Source organism: Suricata suricatta, chromosome 11, assembly GCF_006229205.1.
Source record: "Suricata suricatta isolate VVHF042 chromosome 11, meerkat_22Aug2017_6uvM2_HiC, whole genome shotgun sequence".
In the NCBI taxonomy this organism is placed as follows: Eukaryota; Metazoa; Chordata; class Mammalia; order Carnivora; family Herpestidae; genus Suricata; species Suricata suricatta.
The window spans coordinates 100,305,677-100,324,169 of NC_043710.1; the positions used below are offsets into that span (position 1 = coordinate 100,305,677).

Consider the following 18,493-nt stretch of genomic DNA (forward strand, 5'->3'; position numbering starts at 1 on the left):
GGTTACATTTCTTCGTCAGATATTTTCTTCTGTCCTACTTAAAATTGAGTCTTCCAAGGAGCTATTTTAGGAAAAGCCATTCTTACTTTAGGTGAAATATTTTCCTCAGAGGTTCTGAAATTGTATTTCAGGAATAGCCAGCTAGTTCATAGAGGTGACCCTGATCTCTATGTGTGTGAGGCCTTATTTGTCAGGGCCGGAAGAGAGCAGAGAGGAGTGCAGGTGTGACACTTGGGGTTCTGGTTTTGTTTTGAGCTGAGGTTGAGGGGAGGAGGTGAGAGAGTGATTAGTTACTGAGGTGCAGGAGTGCTTATATCTTTCAACCGGAAGGTACCTCAAAAGAAGCATGTTGACAGGATCCGTGATCAATCAGCTACATGTTAGAGGATCCATAACTTGAAAACTTGATTCTGGAAGGTATTAGGCATGTAGCAGCGCCAGTGGAGTCATTTCACTATTGGTGGGCTATTCCCTGGCTTTCATGCTAATGCTTCTCCATGGGTAACTATCCTAGAACAGTTCATTTTATGGTCAAAGTAGGGCCTTTGTCTCATTCAGTCTGCATCTCCAGAACCTCGTCATGGAGACTTGAATGAAGGTGTTTTTGTAAGGCTTCTTCACAGTATTTACCAGGTCGCCTTCTTAAGTCACATTTGACACGTACCGTTATGCTTCTCTGCATATTGACTCCCAGGAGTATATTATATACCCGTGTAGTCCACAGAACCTGGTTGGTTTTCCCTCCTTACAATCTCCCAGACCTGTCCCCACCTCTATTTCCGTGGCTCCTTCCTTCTTTGAATCCCTCATTCCACTTGGATTATTATAGTTTTTAAACCAATATCCTACCTTCAGATATTATACCCTCCAAGCACCCTTCCCATTCCTGTCAAGGTACGGCATCTCTAAGGAAAAAATTTAATTACTTTCCTGCCAAAATGCTTAAATAGTTCCCTTTTCCTATAAGTTTCTAGCCATGGTGTCCTAACACACAGAGTTGTCACAGTCATTTGGGAGATAGATGATAGGTACATCAGAGTATTTATGTGCTCATGAAGGTGAGAAAGGAGATAAAAATGAATATAGTGCGTTTTTAATAAATATTCTTTTAAATGATTTGTGGAATCACAAAGAAAGACAAAAGCAGCTACAACATCTTTTTTTTTTTTTTTTGCTACCTTCTGTAGCTAGAAGGAGCATACTTCTAAACTAGACCTTATGAGAAAGACAGTACTTTTCTCCAGAATGTTTTCATTATGGCACTACTCCTAGTGACTTTTACTTATGCTTTGTATTTATTGTAAATGATAGTGTTTTTATTTTTTTAATAAATTAAAGGCATCAAAGGCACATTATATTTTTCATCTTACAGATATATTTTGTAGTTCTATATTTCTGACCATACAAAGAATGAACTAAACCAGAAGGATCATTATAAAAATGCCTTTTTTCCCATCATCCTTACACTTCTAGTAGGTTGAAATTGTCTTTCTGAAGGAGTGATTGCAAATGTAAATTCATTTGTCACTGTCATGACTTCAGGTGTTAGTGCCGTGCAGACGGTATGGTGTAGGCACCGACAGTGTGACCATCTTATGGATCAGGAAGCAGCAAAACCCAAATGTTGTTAATTAGAGGAGTTATATTAACACACACTTTCATCATTCTGAGTATTTTCCTTCAAATAGTTAAATATGTACACTGGAGTATTGAATGAGATATTTGTACTAAGTCTCACTGTCTAATTTATTTCTCCTGTTACAGATATTTTATGGCCACGTGATTTATAATAAATGCTAAAGGAGCATATTGAATGGTACGAGGTGTTAAAATGCAGTTAAATGAAATATTCTGTTTGAAGTGTCAGAGCATAGGTCTCAAAGCCCACAGAGCAGGTGGAAATTAGAGTAATTCCCAAATACAAGGAATCCATAGAGAGGGTGAGCCTAACTCTGCTTAAATCATTGGCTGAATATCACATTTTGTAGGCTCAGGGGAGACCCATAGGAAGCCAGGCTAAAAAAGCAGCATTTGGAAGTCACAGGGACAGAGCAGAGATATAGGCAGCTGAGCACCCTGGGTTAGAGAGAGTTTGCAGTTTGAATCCCAGTAAGATAACTGCCTAATAGAATACAAATCCAGTAGTCCTCAGAAGAATGGGACAGAATTCAGTTTCCATATCAGCAATGTCTGTTTTTCTACAAAAATAATAGAGATGTAATAAGGCAGGAAAACATGACTGATCCATACTGAAGAGAAAGGTGTTCAAAGAAACTATTATTTGAATTAAGCAAAGATGTCAAAGCAGCTATTTTAACTATGTTTAAAGGAGTTAAAGGAAGTATGTTTAGAAAATTAATGAAAATGTATGAATGAATAAGCAGAGAGATGATCTCAGAGCAATGGAAACTATGTTTAAAACAAAACAAGCAGACTTGAAGTCCTAGAGCTGAAAAGCACAATTACTTTAGAAAAAAATTGCTAGATGGGCTCAAAAATAGTTTGGAAATATCTGAAGAAGGGAATAACAAACCTGAAGACACAGTAGAAATGACCCTGTCCAAAGAACAGGAAGAGAGGCACTTGGCTCAGTTGGTGGAGTGTGTGACTCTTGATCACCAGATTGTGGGTTCGAGCCCCACATTGGATGGAGATTACTTAAAAATAAAATCTTAAAAAAAACAAACACAGAGGGATAAGATTGGGGGAAAGTGAACAACAGCTCAGAGAACTGTAAAGTAGGCCAATATACATATCCTTGGAATCATGGAAGGAGAAATGACAAAGAGGCATACAAATATTTGAAGAAATAATGGCCAAAATCTCTCCAAATTTAGAGAAAAACATGAAATGATAGATCCAAGAAGCTTGCAAAGCCCGAAGAAAGCTGAACACAAAGAAAACCTAGCCACAGACCTAATATAGTAAAACTCCTCTATGATAAAGAGAAATGTTTGAAAGCAACTAGAGGAAAATAATACTTGTTGCTTAAATTTCAAGGGAAAAACCAAAAATATTTGCTGTTAATCATAAAATATGAGTTTTTAAGGAAAAAATTAGAATTTTGGAAAGTTTATATCCACCAAGAGCTTCCCCATACTTTGAAAGGCACTTCTTAGGATATTAATGGTGATATTAACAAATGTGATTTTAAAAAATATTGTGTAATGTGTCAACATTTGAAGATCCCCATAAGGAAGTTCTGCATACTTCAGTGAACCATTATTTTCCAAATAGCTGATGCATGATGTTATGAAATCATCGAGTGGTAAAGGATATGTTCAAAGTGAAAAGTAGACCAGTGAATTTTAATGTAACAGTACAGAAGGGCTTCAGAGTCTGCATTGCAACTACTTGTTATGAACTGGAGTGGCTGGGTGACTCAGTTGCTTGAGCATTCTCTTGATTTCAGCTCAGGTCATAATCCTGGGGTTGTGGAATCAAACCTTGCCTCAGGCTTCATGCTCAGTATGGAGCCTGCTTAGGATTCAAATTCTCTCTCTCTGCCTGCCGCGCCCTTCCCATCTTCCTCTCCCTCTGCCCCTCTTTCCTGCTCAAGTGCTTGTGCCCACGCGCCCTCTCTCTCTCCCTCTCTCTCTCTCTCCCCAGAAAGGGAGGGAGGGAGGGAGTAAAGAACAAATGAACTAACAAACTACTTAACAGGGTTGGTTGTGTTATCAAAGAAAAGTAAGTACAGTTACCAGGAAAGTCTATTAAATGACTCCTCCCTTTCCTAACATCTATCTCAGAGAGATTAGATTTTCTTCATATACTTGACCCAGAGCAACACATTGTGAAGGCAGAAGTACATTGGGCATCCACCTGTCTTCTTTTAAACTGTTTATTAAAGACACTTGCAAAAATATAAAACAATGTTCTTTTATTGTGGGAAATTACTATTTTTCACAAAATATGCCATTTATGTTAATATGTAATGAGTTTTGTTGTTACTTGTAAATTAATTTTTTTAAATCTTTGTTTTCATTTCTAATACAGTAAATGTCAGTAGATATAATCCATATTCACAGAAGGTCTTTGGAGTCCTTCATACTTATTAAGTGTAAAGGTGTCCTAAGGCCAAAAAACTTGAGAGTTGTTTAGAGTCTGCTCTGTCTTCAGATTCCTTTGAGAGCATCAGACTGGAAAATTGGAAAGATCTTGTAGCCCAGGAGATTAGTGTTTGTGAGCATATGATGACATTCAGTTTTTGTTGATATCCTTGATTACTTTCAAGTAGACCATGTGGATGGTGCTGCTTCCTGCTTCTGACATCGGCCATCCCTGCTTTGATGTATTTTTTTCAGACCTGTTATTGTCAGCAGGGAGCTTTACCAGGAGAGCAGTAGGGCCCTTTTGCAGTGGTGACTAATCCTTCTTTTCTTTTCTTCTTCCTCCTTTCATGTTGTTTAGAGGTTATTGTGGGAGAGATGTTCAGAAAGTGTGCGGGGCCCCTCTGTGGTGGCCTGCACCCTCACTTGCTGTGCTATTCTGAGTTATTATTCACTTTCTGGGAAAGAACATTAAACATTTGAAAACAGAATCATTGGCGTTTGTCTCATATGGTATGAAGAAGAATTATAAAGATGGTAACGGAGAGAATCGCATCCAGAATTTTTTTTTAGACTTGCTTATAATCTGTTAAATGCATGTGGCAATGCTTGTTTGGTTTTGTAACCTAGTAGACAAGAAGCACAATGTGCCAGAAATAAATGTTCTATAAACAGCGGTCATTACATAAACGTGTAGTAAGTTTATTTTAACATTACATTACTTTGTTTTTTGACAAAAATAATCCACTATCAAATAAAACCGAAAAAAAAAAAAGTCCACCTACGTACCTGCTTGCATGGAATGGAATTATTCCCAACCTCTTCCATGTATTACTGCATTTCCTGTCTCTTTTTCCATTGTTTCTAGTGTCTTCATACTTATACTTGAATTTAGAACACTCATTATTAATGAGCTTATATAGATCTGATTGTTAATTTTAACACTTAGGTTACTGTGGTCATAAAGTCATCAGACAACAAAGGAGTTTCTGTATCCTCTCTTCGCGCCTTTATATTTTCACATAATATTTTTGGGAGGTTTGAAATTTACATGTGTGTGGACAGGAACACTAAAACAGCTTTATTTTATATTTTATTTCTTTGACAGTTAAATTATGTGGAAGTAATAAAATTGACAGTTTTTCCTATGCTGTTTTAAGGGACTTAATGGTGATTTACTTTCTGAACATATTTTTGTTATAATTTTGAAACAACATGGGTTTTCTTTCTCTTTGCAAATGATTATCATTCTGAAAGTCACACAGAGGCTTTCACCAGAATAGAAGGCTTCCAATTTGAGGTTCTTAATTAGAGAAGTATGTATTTGGGTCTAGAAATAAGACTTGATTTTTCATCAGCTGTTTTCTTAAACTATAATTTCCCTTGTGGTTTTTCAGGCCAGAGATGAAGAGGAAGCCTTTCTGGATTGGAGCGATGACGATGATGATGGTGGGTTTGATCCAAGCACGCTTCCAGATCCAGATAAGTCCAGAGGCTCTGAAGAATCAGATAGTGAAGACACGGAGAATAAAATTAGGTATGTTGTTAATTTTGGTAGCACTAAATATGTGGGTCTTCTCCTTTGAACCCAAAGGTTGTGTAGAGACCAACATCATGTGGTCTTTTCATTATTTTAGGAGCTCTCTTATTAGTTCTTTAATCACTGTTAGTTGTAGAGTGTTTTAGTAAGAATTGTTTTTTTCTTTCTCTATTCTTGTCTCTCTCCTTCTGGATCCTATATGCTTAAGTACTGGATGCACTAGGGTATATTTAATGCAAACAGAGGCAAAATTTTATTTTGATTCACTATCAAAGGACTCTGTTGAGAGTGTTAAAAATTCTTTCTGAATTTTGAAAAAGAGCAATTATACTTGTGTATTCTTTGATATAAAATTAAGTAACACATAAAATAATGGAAAACATATATGTAAACATTGATTGATAAATTCTCTCAATTTAAAATCTGTTCATTTGCAACGTGGACTTATTTGTGACCATGCCAAAAACAGATGGAATGTGATAAATTGAATCATAGTTTGATTTGCTCAGCATTTGTTTTCATTCTAGTACTGTGTGTTAGATTAAATTGAGATTGTATTGATTTAAAAGTTGAGGGCACTGAACTTCATGGACATTCTAAGCCAATGAACCTCCTTAGGCAGAAGGGAGATACTAACAATGGATGAAATCATGACAGAGTGAAGGAAAGAGGAAGCTTGAAGGAGCTTCCAGTCACCTGCTGGGGACTTTGGAGTTGGAGGGAGAGGCCACAAAGAGCTAGAATATGGTTTTGAGTAAGACTATTATGAAAAAATCTCGAAAAAAAAAGATTATCCTCTAAGACACTGCTGACAGGGGGTCATTTCAGAGTTAATCTTCATTTTGATCTTGTGTTCATTTAAAGATAGAATTATTCTTATAATACTGAAATGACATCTAAAATGCAGCCTTCCCAAGTGATACCAGAAACTTGCGACATTAGCTATGGGACAGCTGGGTACTGGACATAGTAGCTTCCTAGTATTTCTAGTGGACATAATAGCAGACTAGGTAATGGACATAACAGCTTCAATACCACAAGAGGCACCAAAGGTGAAAATAATTTCATTAGGATTTAGAAAACTATATAAATCTGTGCCAGAAGGCTTAAATAACTTCATTTCAGGGTATAGTCCTGAAATTGACCTTTGAGGGTGAATGTGCACACTTTGCCTCAGAAAGTTCCTTGGTGCAGATGTTAAGATCTTGATGGAGAACCATGGGGAGCAGAGGAGGGAGAGAGAGTTGGGGAGAGAGAGGGATGCAAAACTTGAGAGACTATTGAATGCTGAGAATGAACTGAAGGTTGAAGGGGAAGGGGGAGGGGGGAAAAGAGGTGGTGGTGATGGTGGAGGGCACTTAAGGGGAAGAGCACTGGGTGTTGTATGGAAAACAATTTGACAATAAAATATTATGGGGGAAAAAAAGATCTGATGAACTATCAGTATGGTTAAGTGTGTTACCCTTTATGTTATAAAATAAATGTCCCTTCTTCAGAGTTGATTTGTGGGATCTCCATTTCGATAGATGTGATCTAAGTCAACATGTATGGCTTTGCATGATTAATTTCTTTTAAGACAGATAATTCAATTGAGTAAAATTTAAAGATTTTAATGAGTTTACTCAACAATTCATGAATCAGCATCTATTTAGCAGATGTAGAGATCCTCTGAAAAGCTGTAAAAAATGAAAGGTATAGGTAGAGGAGAGTAGGAAAAGGAAAAAAAAATTTTTTTAATCAAATAGTGGATTGTTTCAGACAAGATCACCTACCCGTTGGAATGGAAATGGTCTGTTGGGCAGATGGCCTCACTAGGGCTGACCCGGTGATTCCAGATTGACTGGCTATAGGTCACATTCCTGAAAGAGGCTGAAGTATCAACTAGGTTAGGTATTTTGGTTTGCTAATATGGGGCTTGGCACAAGTGACTTCATTTTGGGCCTGTTGTCTCTTTTTTAATACTTCCAAATGTTTCTGCATAATTTTACTTTCTGGAAAGAACATTCATTGGTTCTTAAAGTTTGTTATTTACCCATATTTTGCATATCTATCTAACATACTTTTAAACGCAGAACTAACCTTTGAAGTCATTCGCCAGATGTCAGCATTCCTTCTGCATCTGATTTATAAGGACTTTTTCCTAACATTTTTTATGATAGCTTCTGGGTCATCCTTAATCTGTGTGCAGTAGACATTTCATTTCATTCTTGTGGCATTTCTTACCCTCATAGTGACATTTCCCTGCTACTACCTCATTAATATGACTTGTTCCCTAATAGCTTCATGTGTTTCATCCTCTTAATTAGTCTGTAAATGGTTCAAAGCTGGAAACTGTCCTTTGTACCAACACATCCAGCTTTCACCTCTACTCCTGTGTCCAGTGTTACTATCATAGGCACAGAAAAGGCCTGATGTATTTGAATTGATTAATTGATTGATAAAGATTTATAGAATAAAAAAAGAGAAGTATAATTATAAACAGCTATAAGATTGGCCCTAATAGCTTAAATGGTATAGGAGATGATAGAATAGATGGTTGGAGAACAGAAGCCAAATTCAGATAGTGTAATAGTGAGGGACGAGAAGGTCAGAATACCTTGAGATGCCAAAGCATCTTGACTTACAGAAAAATGTTCAAATGGAAAATAATTAAGCATTCCATGAAAATTAAAATAGTTTTAATTTCAGCCACAGCTAGTAAGTCTGCATTAACAGGCCTTGAAGGAATTGGCAACTTTGTCCTAAACTGAAGAAAAATTGTCTTTTGTTGAAGAGTGTCATCAACGAGAGCTCATTCCCTCTGGCACATGTAAGGAACTTCCCAGCAGTTTTGTTTTTGTTTATGATAACAGTGATTATCTAATCTAACCCCCTCTTCTTATGGATGAAGAAACCAAAGCTTCAAGGGATAAAGTAATTTGTAATCACAATACTAAGTTAGGGGCAGATCAGTGTAACCTGTGTAAATCACATCGACTCCGACTCCGTATTTCTAATTCTCCAGTGAACGTACATAGAATTCCTTCAGCTCAGGAACACTGTCTGAAGTCCAGTTTTATGTCATTTGGGTAAAGACTTGATCCATGAACTAACTGTTGGATAGGTTTTTCTAAATCATGGTTTCCTGACTTCAACACTACTGACTTTCTAGCCCAGATAGTTCTCTGATCTGGTGGGTTGGGAGTGATGGTGAACTGTTGAGCATCATCCCTGGCCGCTGCCGCCAGTGCTGCTCCAGTGCTTCACTCCCCAGGACAACCAGCAATATCTTCATGCCTTGCCCCATATCCCTCAAGGAGCAACATCTCCCACTGGACTAGACCCAGGATAGCAGGTCCATATTTCTGGTGGTTGAACTCTCCAGACCTCATCCAGGATATACTTTGTCTGTATTCCTTTCCATAAAGTCCAAGCAGTCCTTCTCAGTGTGGCCTGTATCAGTCCGTTGGGATTCCTACCCAAGGAAAAACCTATTTGCCATTCTGGAACAAAAGCAAGATGTGGTGTAGTTAGAAGTAGTAGCCTATGCACGAAATGCCTATGTTTCTGTTTTTCTCCCTTTTCCCTTCTCTGTTAAAATGACCTCAGTGAAAATGAATAAAGATAGTGTAAACTAAAACCAAGTATGTATTCACAAGTAAATCCATATACACTATGGTTTTGACAGTAGTAATTGCTGTTTCTACTGCTATTTATAATAATAGCACTAATGCACTTTTACTGTCTTGCTCCAGTTCGGCTGCGTCTGTTTCCTTTTACCTCTCATAAACAAGAATAGATGCTAGGATATTGTGATGTCAGCTTTAGAGGGCTCTCCTGGCATGTTCACAGGTTTTATTTGCTGTGCTGTTCCGACCCTCAGCTCAGTAATTGCAGGAACAGTGAGTGTTTCAGCTTCTTGGTCATCTTCTCTGTCCCAGTAGGTTATTCCTTGGTTATTAACTTCGCATTTTCCAATACGAATTTACTTTTATGGGACCAGATAGCACCAATTAGAAAATGGCTGTTAGTCTCAAAAGAAGTAGCATGAGCTAGCTTCTTTGAAAGTTTCCTCTGGGTAATTTCTTTTTCCTTTACTTCAGTGACACTCATAAATATTCAGCATGAGTAACACTTTTGTCTCTCTACATGGAAAGACACTTAGTAGGGAGTAGGCAAAGGAGAGCCCGATGTGGTAGAGAATGACTGAATCTGGGGTCAGTAATTCTTCCTCAGGGAGGCGTGATAGGATTTTAAACAGTGTATCTCCATCTTCCTCAGCGCAGCGCACGGTGCAGAATGTAAGCCCTCCCTAACCCTCTGTAGAATAATCACAACTGTCAGCTCTGCCACTGATTCCTGAGGCATTCTGAAGTGCAAGATTTGGCTCCTTTAAGTTAGAGTGACAAAAAGAGACCTCTTAATAAATATGATCCCATGGACAATGAAGATAATGTGACCTTGAATTCCTTTGAAGGAGCTTTAAGAATGCTCTCATTAGTAGCTCATTTATCCTCAGAAAGAGAGCTGTGAAATTGGAGGAACAGTACTGTACCCTATAGTACAGACAGACGCCAGAACTCCACCAGAGGCTCTAAGCTTCCTTGTGCTACTTTTGAAAACAGAGAAGGGGGAGCTTGTTTTGATGCCGTGTGGTTTCTTTCCTCCTCTTTCCTTCTTGTGCATTGGCCCAGGCTGTTTTTACCTGTAGCTTTCCTTCTGGTTCCTCCTAAAGGTCGAATTCGCATAGGTAGAGTTATTGCAACATGTTAGCATTTGTTGTGTTGTCGTGTTGTTGCTAAAATAGAACACTTTGATGGACCTCGCTAGCCCTTTGCTGCAGGGGCTTTGTGACATTGTAGAATGCATTGGTCTGCTAGAAGCTGCACAGAATTGTGTTCTTGCCTCTAGTAAGTTTTGATACAGAGGAAGAAAGATAAAGATTTCAAAGGAAGAAAGACCTCATGTGTTACACTTGTCTTTGTGTCACTAAGTGACTTTTTATTTATCACCCCAATAGGCTATATATACAGTATATTTCTACTGCTTTCACTGTAAAAATATTTGGCCATCTTCTTTATGTGTTGCCAAGAACTGGAGTAAGAACCATCTGTATTATTTCAATCACAATCTACTTAAGAATTTTTTAGTAAGTTATCATGTGCCAGGCATAGTGAGCGCAGGTACAGAGGATAAAACATAAAGAAAAAATCCCTTTCTTGCTGTTGCAGGTTTTAGTTCAGCAGAGGTTAGACCGCTGTGCATGTAACCACAACAAATATGATGGACACATGCTGTGATCTGTGCCCTGGGGGAGTCAGCAGGGGGCAGGGCAGGTCCGGGGATGAGCACAGAGACAATGGTGTCCAAGCTGGGCTTGGTGAATCTAGCAGAGCTTCCTGAAGGGAGTGATGTCTAAGCTAACCCGAAGGCAGCATCAAGTCTTACCTGAGCAGGGGAAGGTAGGTTGCCCTTCTAAACAGTGAGATGAGAGTATCTTTAACCGTATTTCACTTAAACTCTTTTTTTCAATAAAATTGTTCCTTTTAGCTGTACCTAACAAGCTGAGAGATTTGATTCTGAGCATGTAATAGAAGATTAATTTTTGTAGATCTAGTAGCATTCATCATGTTTGGTTTATGGCCATCTTCATGTGAATTGCTAATGATGAAAATTTGCAAAGTAGTGAGCACGGTGAAAAAAGGAGCAGCTGGGGTGTTCAAGATATTCATTATCCAGTCAAATTAAGTTTTTAATATTTATAATCTTAACCTTTTTCAAACAAAAAAAGGAAAGAGAAAAAGGTTGTGGTTAGACTTCTACTGCCTAATACTTCAGTGTTTTCTTCATGGACCATAGTCTCTGGCCATGGCAAGTTGCTTTATAAGGAATTGTTATTCTGGTGGAATGTTTAGTAGATTTTTCTAGGTGGCATAAGACCCATTACATCTATAATTTGTACTGAGACTATTGGCATAATTTAAACATCATAACTTCTGTATGGACTGATGCCTTGTCCTACGGAGAGTAAACTGCATCCACTCTCAGGAGCTGTTCTTTTCGGCTGTGCGACACAGCTCTGCACCAAAAGATTGACCAAGGATTTTTATCTGTTTTTTTCATTGGTTTGGGGTTTTCTTTTAGTTTTAAACTGTGTTCCGTGTTGGGGCGCCGGGGTGCCTCCGTTGGTTAAGTGACTGATTTCAGCTCTGGTCATGATCTCATAGTTTGTGGGTTTGGGCCCCTGGTGAGTTTCTGTGCTGACAGCTCAGAGCCTGGCACCTGCTTCGGATTCTATGTCTCTCTCTCTCTCTCACCCTCCTCCACTAGTGCTCTGTCTCTCCTTCTCAAAAATAAATATTTAAAAAAAGTTTTAAACTGTGTCCATGTTAGTTTGCTGTTACTGAGTGAGCTTGCGTGTCTTTAAGAGTTCTGTCCCGCATGGAAACCACATGGTTCCTCATGTTGTTCTGTGATATTTCTTCAGTAAATCTTGCTTTGCAACTTCTCTTATAAGACTTAACAGCCAGCTTTGTAACACTTTCCACCTGCAACAGAAATGTGTGTGACTCAGAGATGAATTTCTGGGCAAGGAAAGTGCCTGGAAAGCATCTTCATTTCTTTTTACCTGTTTTTGGTTGGGACTTGGTATGGCACATTACATACTTTATATGAATTTTAGTAGAATTGTTGGTGTTGAATCTAGGGGAGGATTCTTTTTAAAAAAAACTTTTTCCTCAGACTCTAGGTGATTATGAAAAGAAAATACTATTGACTGCAGTTTCCATTTACTTGAATCCCTGTTTGTTGGTAGATCCAGTTGTGGGTAGCAGATGGGGAAAGAAGTCAGCTCAGCTTAATGACATATTGACTTTATTGTGTGCCTGCCATTCTTTTCTTTCACTCTTTTTAACTTCAGGAGATTTATCCCTGATAGTAATATGCCTAGCAGCTTTCCATTCTCTCTTTCTATTTGTGAAGTACAAAGTTCCTATTGAATTTCTTTGGGCTTTGACCAGAACTCAACAGGAATTGTGGTTGACAAGAAGTTAATTTAATTTAATTTTACTTTCTTTAAATTGTGTTCATTTTATCTTTCTCCTTTTTGACCTTGTCCTAAAAACAAAGCAAAGCAAAGCAAAACAAAACAAAACAGAATATCCTGGGTGGTGTATAGCATGAATGGAGAAACTTAAAAGGCAGATTATTAGGTTGGGTGTGGAGGTATGCAGTATTATTTACCTTGGAACTTATAGGGGAGAGGGTGCTACTCATTGAGGAAGGAAGGTGTTACCTTCTGGGGTGGGGGTTACGGTGGAGAAGATGTTTTGGGGAAATTTGAGGTTTAGGAGGCTCCAAGCTTGACCTTACAGTCCCAGTTTTTGCTCTGTTCTTTCTGTTTTTCTGCCATTTAGCCAGCTACTGAATAACTGACTCACTGAAAGTTGGGACTTTGTCATGTTTCGGACGTGTTACGATCTCTAAGAAGGTGGGTGGATGGCTCGGATGCAGAGAAGCCAGGAGAGCCATGCAGCCAGGGTCCTGAGCACTTAGTCCGGCTCTCTTAGCTGCTGCCCAGAGTCTGGTGCACTGCAGCTTCGTTTTCACTGGAGAGACTGTTGAGAAGGTCATATCTTAGGGTGAAGCTTTTCTTCATTTCACCTGAGTTCTTGTAGAATGGATTCATAACTAATGACTATATAGCATTCCATTATTTATACAACTTAATTTCTTTATCCACTCCCCATTTAGAAGTTTAGGTTGTACCCATGCTTAGGTTTTTTTTGTTTTTGTTGTTTGGTTTTGTTTACTTCTGTTTTTGCCATTATAAGTATTTTCTCAATTGCGGTAAAATTGGTGTATAACATGATATTACTGTTATGTGTACGACATTATTACTTAACAATTATATGGGATACAAAATAATTACACCAAAAGTCTAGTTACCATCTATCAACATCAATTGACCCCCTTTACACATTTCACCTACCCCTGAACTCCTTTCTCCTCTGGTAATCTTCAGTCTGTTCTCTGTATCTCTGAGCTTATTGTGGTATTCTTTTGTTTGTTTGCTTCAGATTTCTACGTCTTCTTTATCCATTTATCTGTTGATGGAGATTTAGGTTTTTTTGTCTCTTACTGTAAATAATGCTGCAGTGAACCTATAGCAGTGCACATACCTTTTCAAATTGGTTCTTATGTTTTCTTTCGATAAATCCCCAGAAGTAGAAAAGCTGGATCATGTGGTAGATCTGTTCTTTATTTTTGAGCAATCTGTGTACTGTTTTCCATAGTGGCTGCACCAGTACCTTCCTACCATCTGTGCACAAGTGTTCCCTTTTCTCCATATTCTCGCCAGTACTTGCTATCTTGTCCTTTTGATAATAGCCATTTTTACAGGTGTGAGGTAGTATCTCATTGTAGTTTGAACTGCAACGATTACTGATGTTGCACATATTTTCATGTGTCTTTCAGCTATTTTCTTTGAAGGTTGTTAAGATTTTTTTTAATGTCAAGTTGCAGATGTTCTTCATTTTGTTTTTTGTTTTTTTTTTATTTTTTTAATGTTTTATTTATTTTTGATACACAGAGAAAGACAGAGCATGAAAGGGGGAGGGGCAGAGAGAGGAGGAGACACAGAACCGGAAGCAGGCTCCAGGCTCTGAGCTAGCTGTCAGCACAGAGCCTGACGCGGGGCTCGAACCCACGAACGTGAGATCTGACCTGAGCTGAAGTCAGAGGCTTAACCGACTGAGCCACCCAGGCGCCCCAGATGTTCTTCATTTTGGATGTTAACCCCTTACTGGTGTTATCTTTTCCCATTCAATAGGTTGCCTTTTCATTTTGTTGATGGTTTTCCTTGCTGTGTAGAATCTTTTTAGTTTAATGTAGTCCCGTTTGTTTATGTTTGCTTTTTTTCAGTTGCCTTCAGAGTCAGATCTACAAGCACATCATTGAGATTGATGTCAAAGAGCTTACTGAATAAGTTTTTCTATAGGAATTTGATGGTTTCAAGTCTTCTATTCACATATTTAATCCATTTTGAGTTAATTTTGTGTATAGTGTAACACAGCAGTCTAGTTTTATTCTTTTCCTTGTGGCTGACAAGTTTTTCCAGCACCATTTATTGGAGAGACTGTCCGTTCTCCATTGCATGATCTTGGCTCTCTTGTCCCAAATTAATTGTTTATATGTGGGTTTATTTGGGGAGGTCTTAGTTCCATGCCACTGGCCCACATGTCTGTTTTTGTCTTAGTATGATATTGTTTTCATTACTGTAGCTTTTAGTATAATTTAAATTACGGAGCATGATACTTCCAGGTACGTTCTTCTTTCTCAAGATTGCTTTGGCTATTCGGCATCTTTTATGACTTCATACAGATTTTAGAATTATTTGTTCTAGTTCTGTGAAAAAAATGCCATCAGAATTTTGATAGGAATTACATTGAATCTACAGATTGCTTGGTTACATGGACATTTTAACAATACTAATTCTTCCATCCGTGAGCATGGGATATCTTTCCATTTATTTGTGTCTTCTTCATATTCTTTAATCGGTGTCTTACAGTTTATAGTATTCAGGCCTTTCACCTCTGAGGTTAAATTTTTTTTCTACATATTTTATTCTTTTTGATGCAATTGTAGATGAAGTTGCTTTCTTAATTTCTCTTTCTAGCAGTTTATCATTAGTGTGTAGAAACATCACAGATTTCTAAAGTTGCATTCTACAACTTTACTGAATGTATTTATTAGTTCTAACAGCTTCTTGATGAAAATCCCTTAGGATTTTCTTTAGTATTATGTCATCTACAAATAGTGACAGTTTTTCATTTTCCTTTTTGGTTCTTATTACTTCTGACTTTTATATCTTTGTCTTGCCTAATTGCTCTTGCGTATAGCATTAGAAGGGCTATATTGAATAAAAGTGGTAAGGGGAACCTGGGGGACTCAATCAGTTAAATGACCAACTTCAGCTCAGGTCATGATCTCATGGTTCCTGAGTTCGAGCCCTGCGTTGGGCTCTGTGCTGACAGCTCAGAGCCTGGAACCTGCTTCAGATTATTTGTCCCCCTCTCTCTCTACCCTACCCTCCTCATGCTCTGTCTTTCTCTGTCTCTCAGAAATAAATAAACATTAAAAAAAATTTTTTTTTAAGTGGTAAGCGTGGGCATTGTCTTGTTCTTGATCTTAGAAGAATAGCTTTTGGCTTTTCACTATTGAGAATGATGCGAGCTGTAGGTTTGTCAATATGCCTTTTATTATGTCGAGGTACATTCTCTTTATACCCACTTGAATGAGAGTTTTTATCATAAATGGATGTTAACTTTTGTTAAATCCTTTATATGCATCAATTGCAATGTTCATATGATTCTTATTTTTCATTTCTTTAAAGTACTGTGTCATGTTGATAGAGTAGAGCTGCAGATGTTGAATCAATCTTGCATCACAAGAATAAATCTCACTTGATCATGGTGTGTGATCCTTTTAATGTATTGCTGAATTTGGCTTGCTAAATTTTGTTGGGGATTTTTGCATCTACATTCAAGAATTTTGGCCTGTTATTTTTCTTTTCTTTTCTTTCTTTTTTTTTTTTTTTTTTTTTTTTTTTTTTTTTTTTTTTTTTTTTTTTTTTTTTTTTTGTGGTGTCATTGGTTTTGGTATCAGGGTAATGTTGGCCTTATAAAATAAGTTCGGGAACATTCTCTCCTCTTTAGTTCTTTGGAAGAATTTGAAAAGGGTGGGCATTAAATCTTTAAATGTTTCGCAGAATTCACCAATGAAACCATCTGGTCCTGGGCTTTTGTTTGTTGGAAGGTTTTGGTTACTAAGGTTTTCCTTACTAGAAATCAATCAATTCAGATTTTCTATATCTTCATGATTAATCCCTTGAAGATTGTGTGTTTCTAGGACTCTATCCATTACTTCTAGATTGTCTAACTTGTTGGCATATGATTAGTTTCTTATGGTCCTTTGTATTTCTCTTGTATGAGTTGTTAACTTCTCTTTCATTCCAATTTTATTTTTGAAACCTCTTTCTTGTTTTCTTGATGAGGCTGGCTAACGTTTTATCAATTTTGTTGATCTTTTCAAAGAACCAGCTTTTAGTTTCATTGATCTTTTCTGTTGTTTTTTTAGTCTCTATTTCATTCATTTCTGCTCTGATCTTTATTTCTTTCCTTCTACTAATTGTAAGCTTTATTTGTTGTTCTTTTTCTAGTTGCTTTAGGTGTGATATTAGATTATTTTTTTCTTGTTTCTTGAGGTAGACCTGTATAGCTGTGAACTTCCCTGTCAATACTACTTATGCTACATCCCATAGATTTTGGTATATTATATTTTTGTTTACATTTGTCTTTAGGTAATTTTTTTATTTCTCCTTTTATTTTTTCAGTGACTCATTGGATGTTTAGTACATATTGTTTAACCTCTATGTTTTTGTGGTTTTGCTCATTTTCTTTAAACATTGTAAAAGATCCTTGATGATTTAAAATTTTGAATTTATTGAGACTTGTTCATAGTCTAACATATGAGTGCTTCTAAAGACTGGTCCCTCTCTACTTGAGGAGAATGTGTATTCTGCTGCTTTGTTCTGTATATATTTATTAAACTCATGTAGTTTAATGTATCATTTAAGACTACTGTTTCTGAATTGATTTTCTGTCTGGATGATCTAACCATTGAAGTAAGTGAGGTGTCATAGTCCTGTTCCTATTATTGTATTGTTATCATTTTCTCCCTTTAGGTCCGTTAATACTTGTTTTATATATATTGGTGCTCATATGTTGTGTGCATACATATTTATAAATGTTATATATTCTTGATGGACTGACCCCTTTATCATTATGTGAATCTTTGTCTTTTATTACAGTGTTTGTTTTAAAGTCTGTTTTTTTGGTGGGAGGTTAACTATACCAGCTTTCATTTCCATTTTCCTGGAGTGTCTTTCTCTGTCCCTTCACTTTCAGTCTGCATGCTCCTTACTTCTGTGGTTATCAAAATTTTAGGTATCATATAAATGGGTCTTCTTCTTGTTTCTGTTTTTTTAAATTTTTTTAAATTTAAATAGTTTATTACCAAGTTGATTTTCATATAACACTGAGTGCTCTTCCCCGCAAGTGCCCCCTTCCTTGACATCCACCCCCTTCCCCTCCCCCCTCCCTCCTCAGCCCTCAGTTTGTTCTCAGCATTCAAAAGTCTTTCTTGATTTGCCTCACTCCCTCTCCCCAACTCTTCACTCCCCTTTCCCCTTCCCATGGTCCCCTATTAGGTTTCTCCTGCTAGATGTATGAGTGCAAACATATGGTATCTTTTTTCTTTGCCTGAAGTGTGTGTGTGTGTGTGTGTGTGTGTGTGTGTGTGTGTGTGTGTGTAGGAATCCCAAGCAGGCTCCACACTGCCAGCACAGAGCCCATGCGGGGCTTGAACTCCCCAACCATGACACCATCACCTGAGCCGAAATCTAGAGTTGGGTGCTAAACTGACTGAGCCACTCAGGCACTCTGCATTTTATATTTTGATATCACATTTTACATCTTTTTATTTTATGCATCTCTTAACTAATTATTATAATTTTTGTTACTTTTACCACTCTTATCTTTTCATCTTTCTCCTTTATAAATGATTGATCCACTATCTTTTCTATGTATTTACCTTTTCCAGTGAGATTTTTACTTTCATATATTTTCTTATTAATTAATGTCATTTCTTTTCAGCCTAAAGAAGTCCCTTTAATATTTCTTGTAGGTCCAGTTTGGTGGTGATGAACTTTTAGTTTTTGTTTATCTAGAAAACTCTTTATCTCCCCTTTAATTCTGAATGATAACTCTGCTGAGTAGAGAATTTCTTAGTTGGAAATTTTTTCCTTTCAAAAGCATGAATATTTCCTGCCACTTCCTTACCTTAGCAGAATTTCTGCTGAAAAATC

General features: G+C 37.3%; 1 protein-coding gene across 1 annotated transcript in view; it reads left to right on the forward strand.

Annotated features, from left to right (window-relative positions):
* The window catches only part of DDX10 (DEAD-box helicase 10), a 282,694-nt gene that overhangs the window by 239,661 nt on the left and 24,540 nt on the right, over window positions 1–18,493 (forward strand). The window contains exon 17 of the mRNA XM_029914966.1: window positions 5,447–5,586. Coding sequence (XP_029770826.1) covers window positions 5,447–5,586 — 140 coding nt within the window. The remainder of the gene's footprint in view (window positions 1–5,446; window positions 5,587–18,493) is intronic.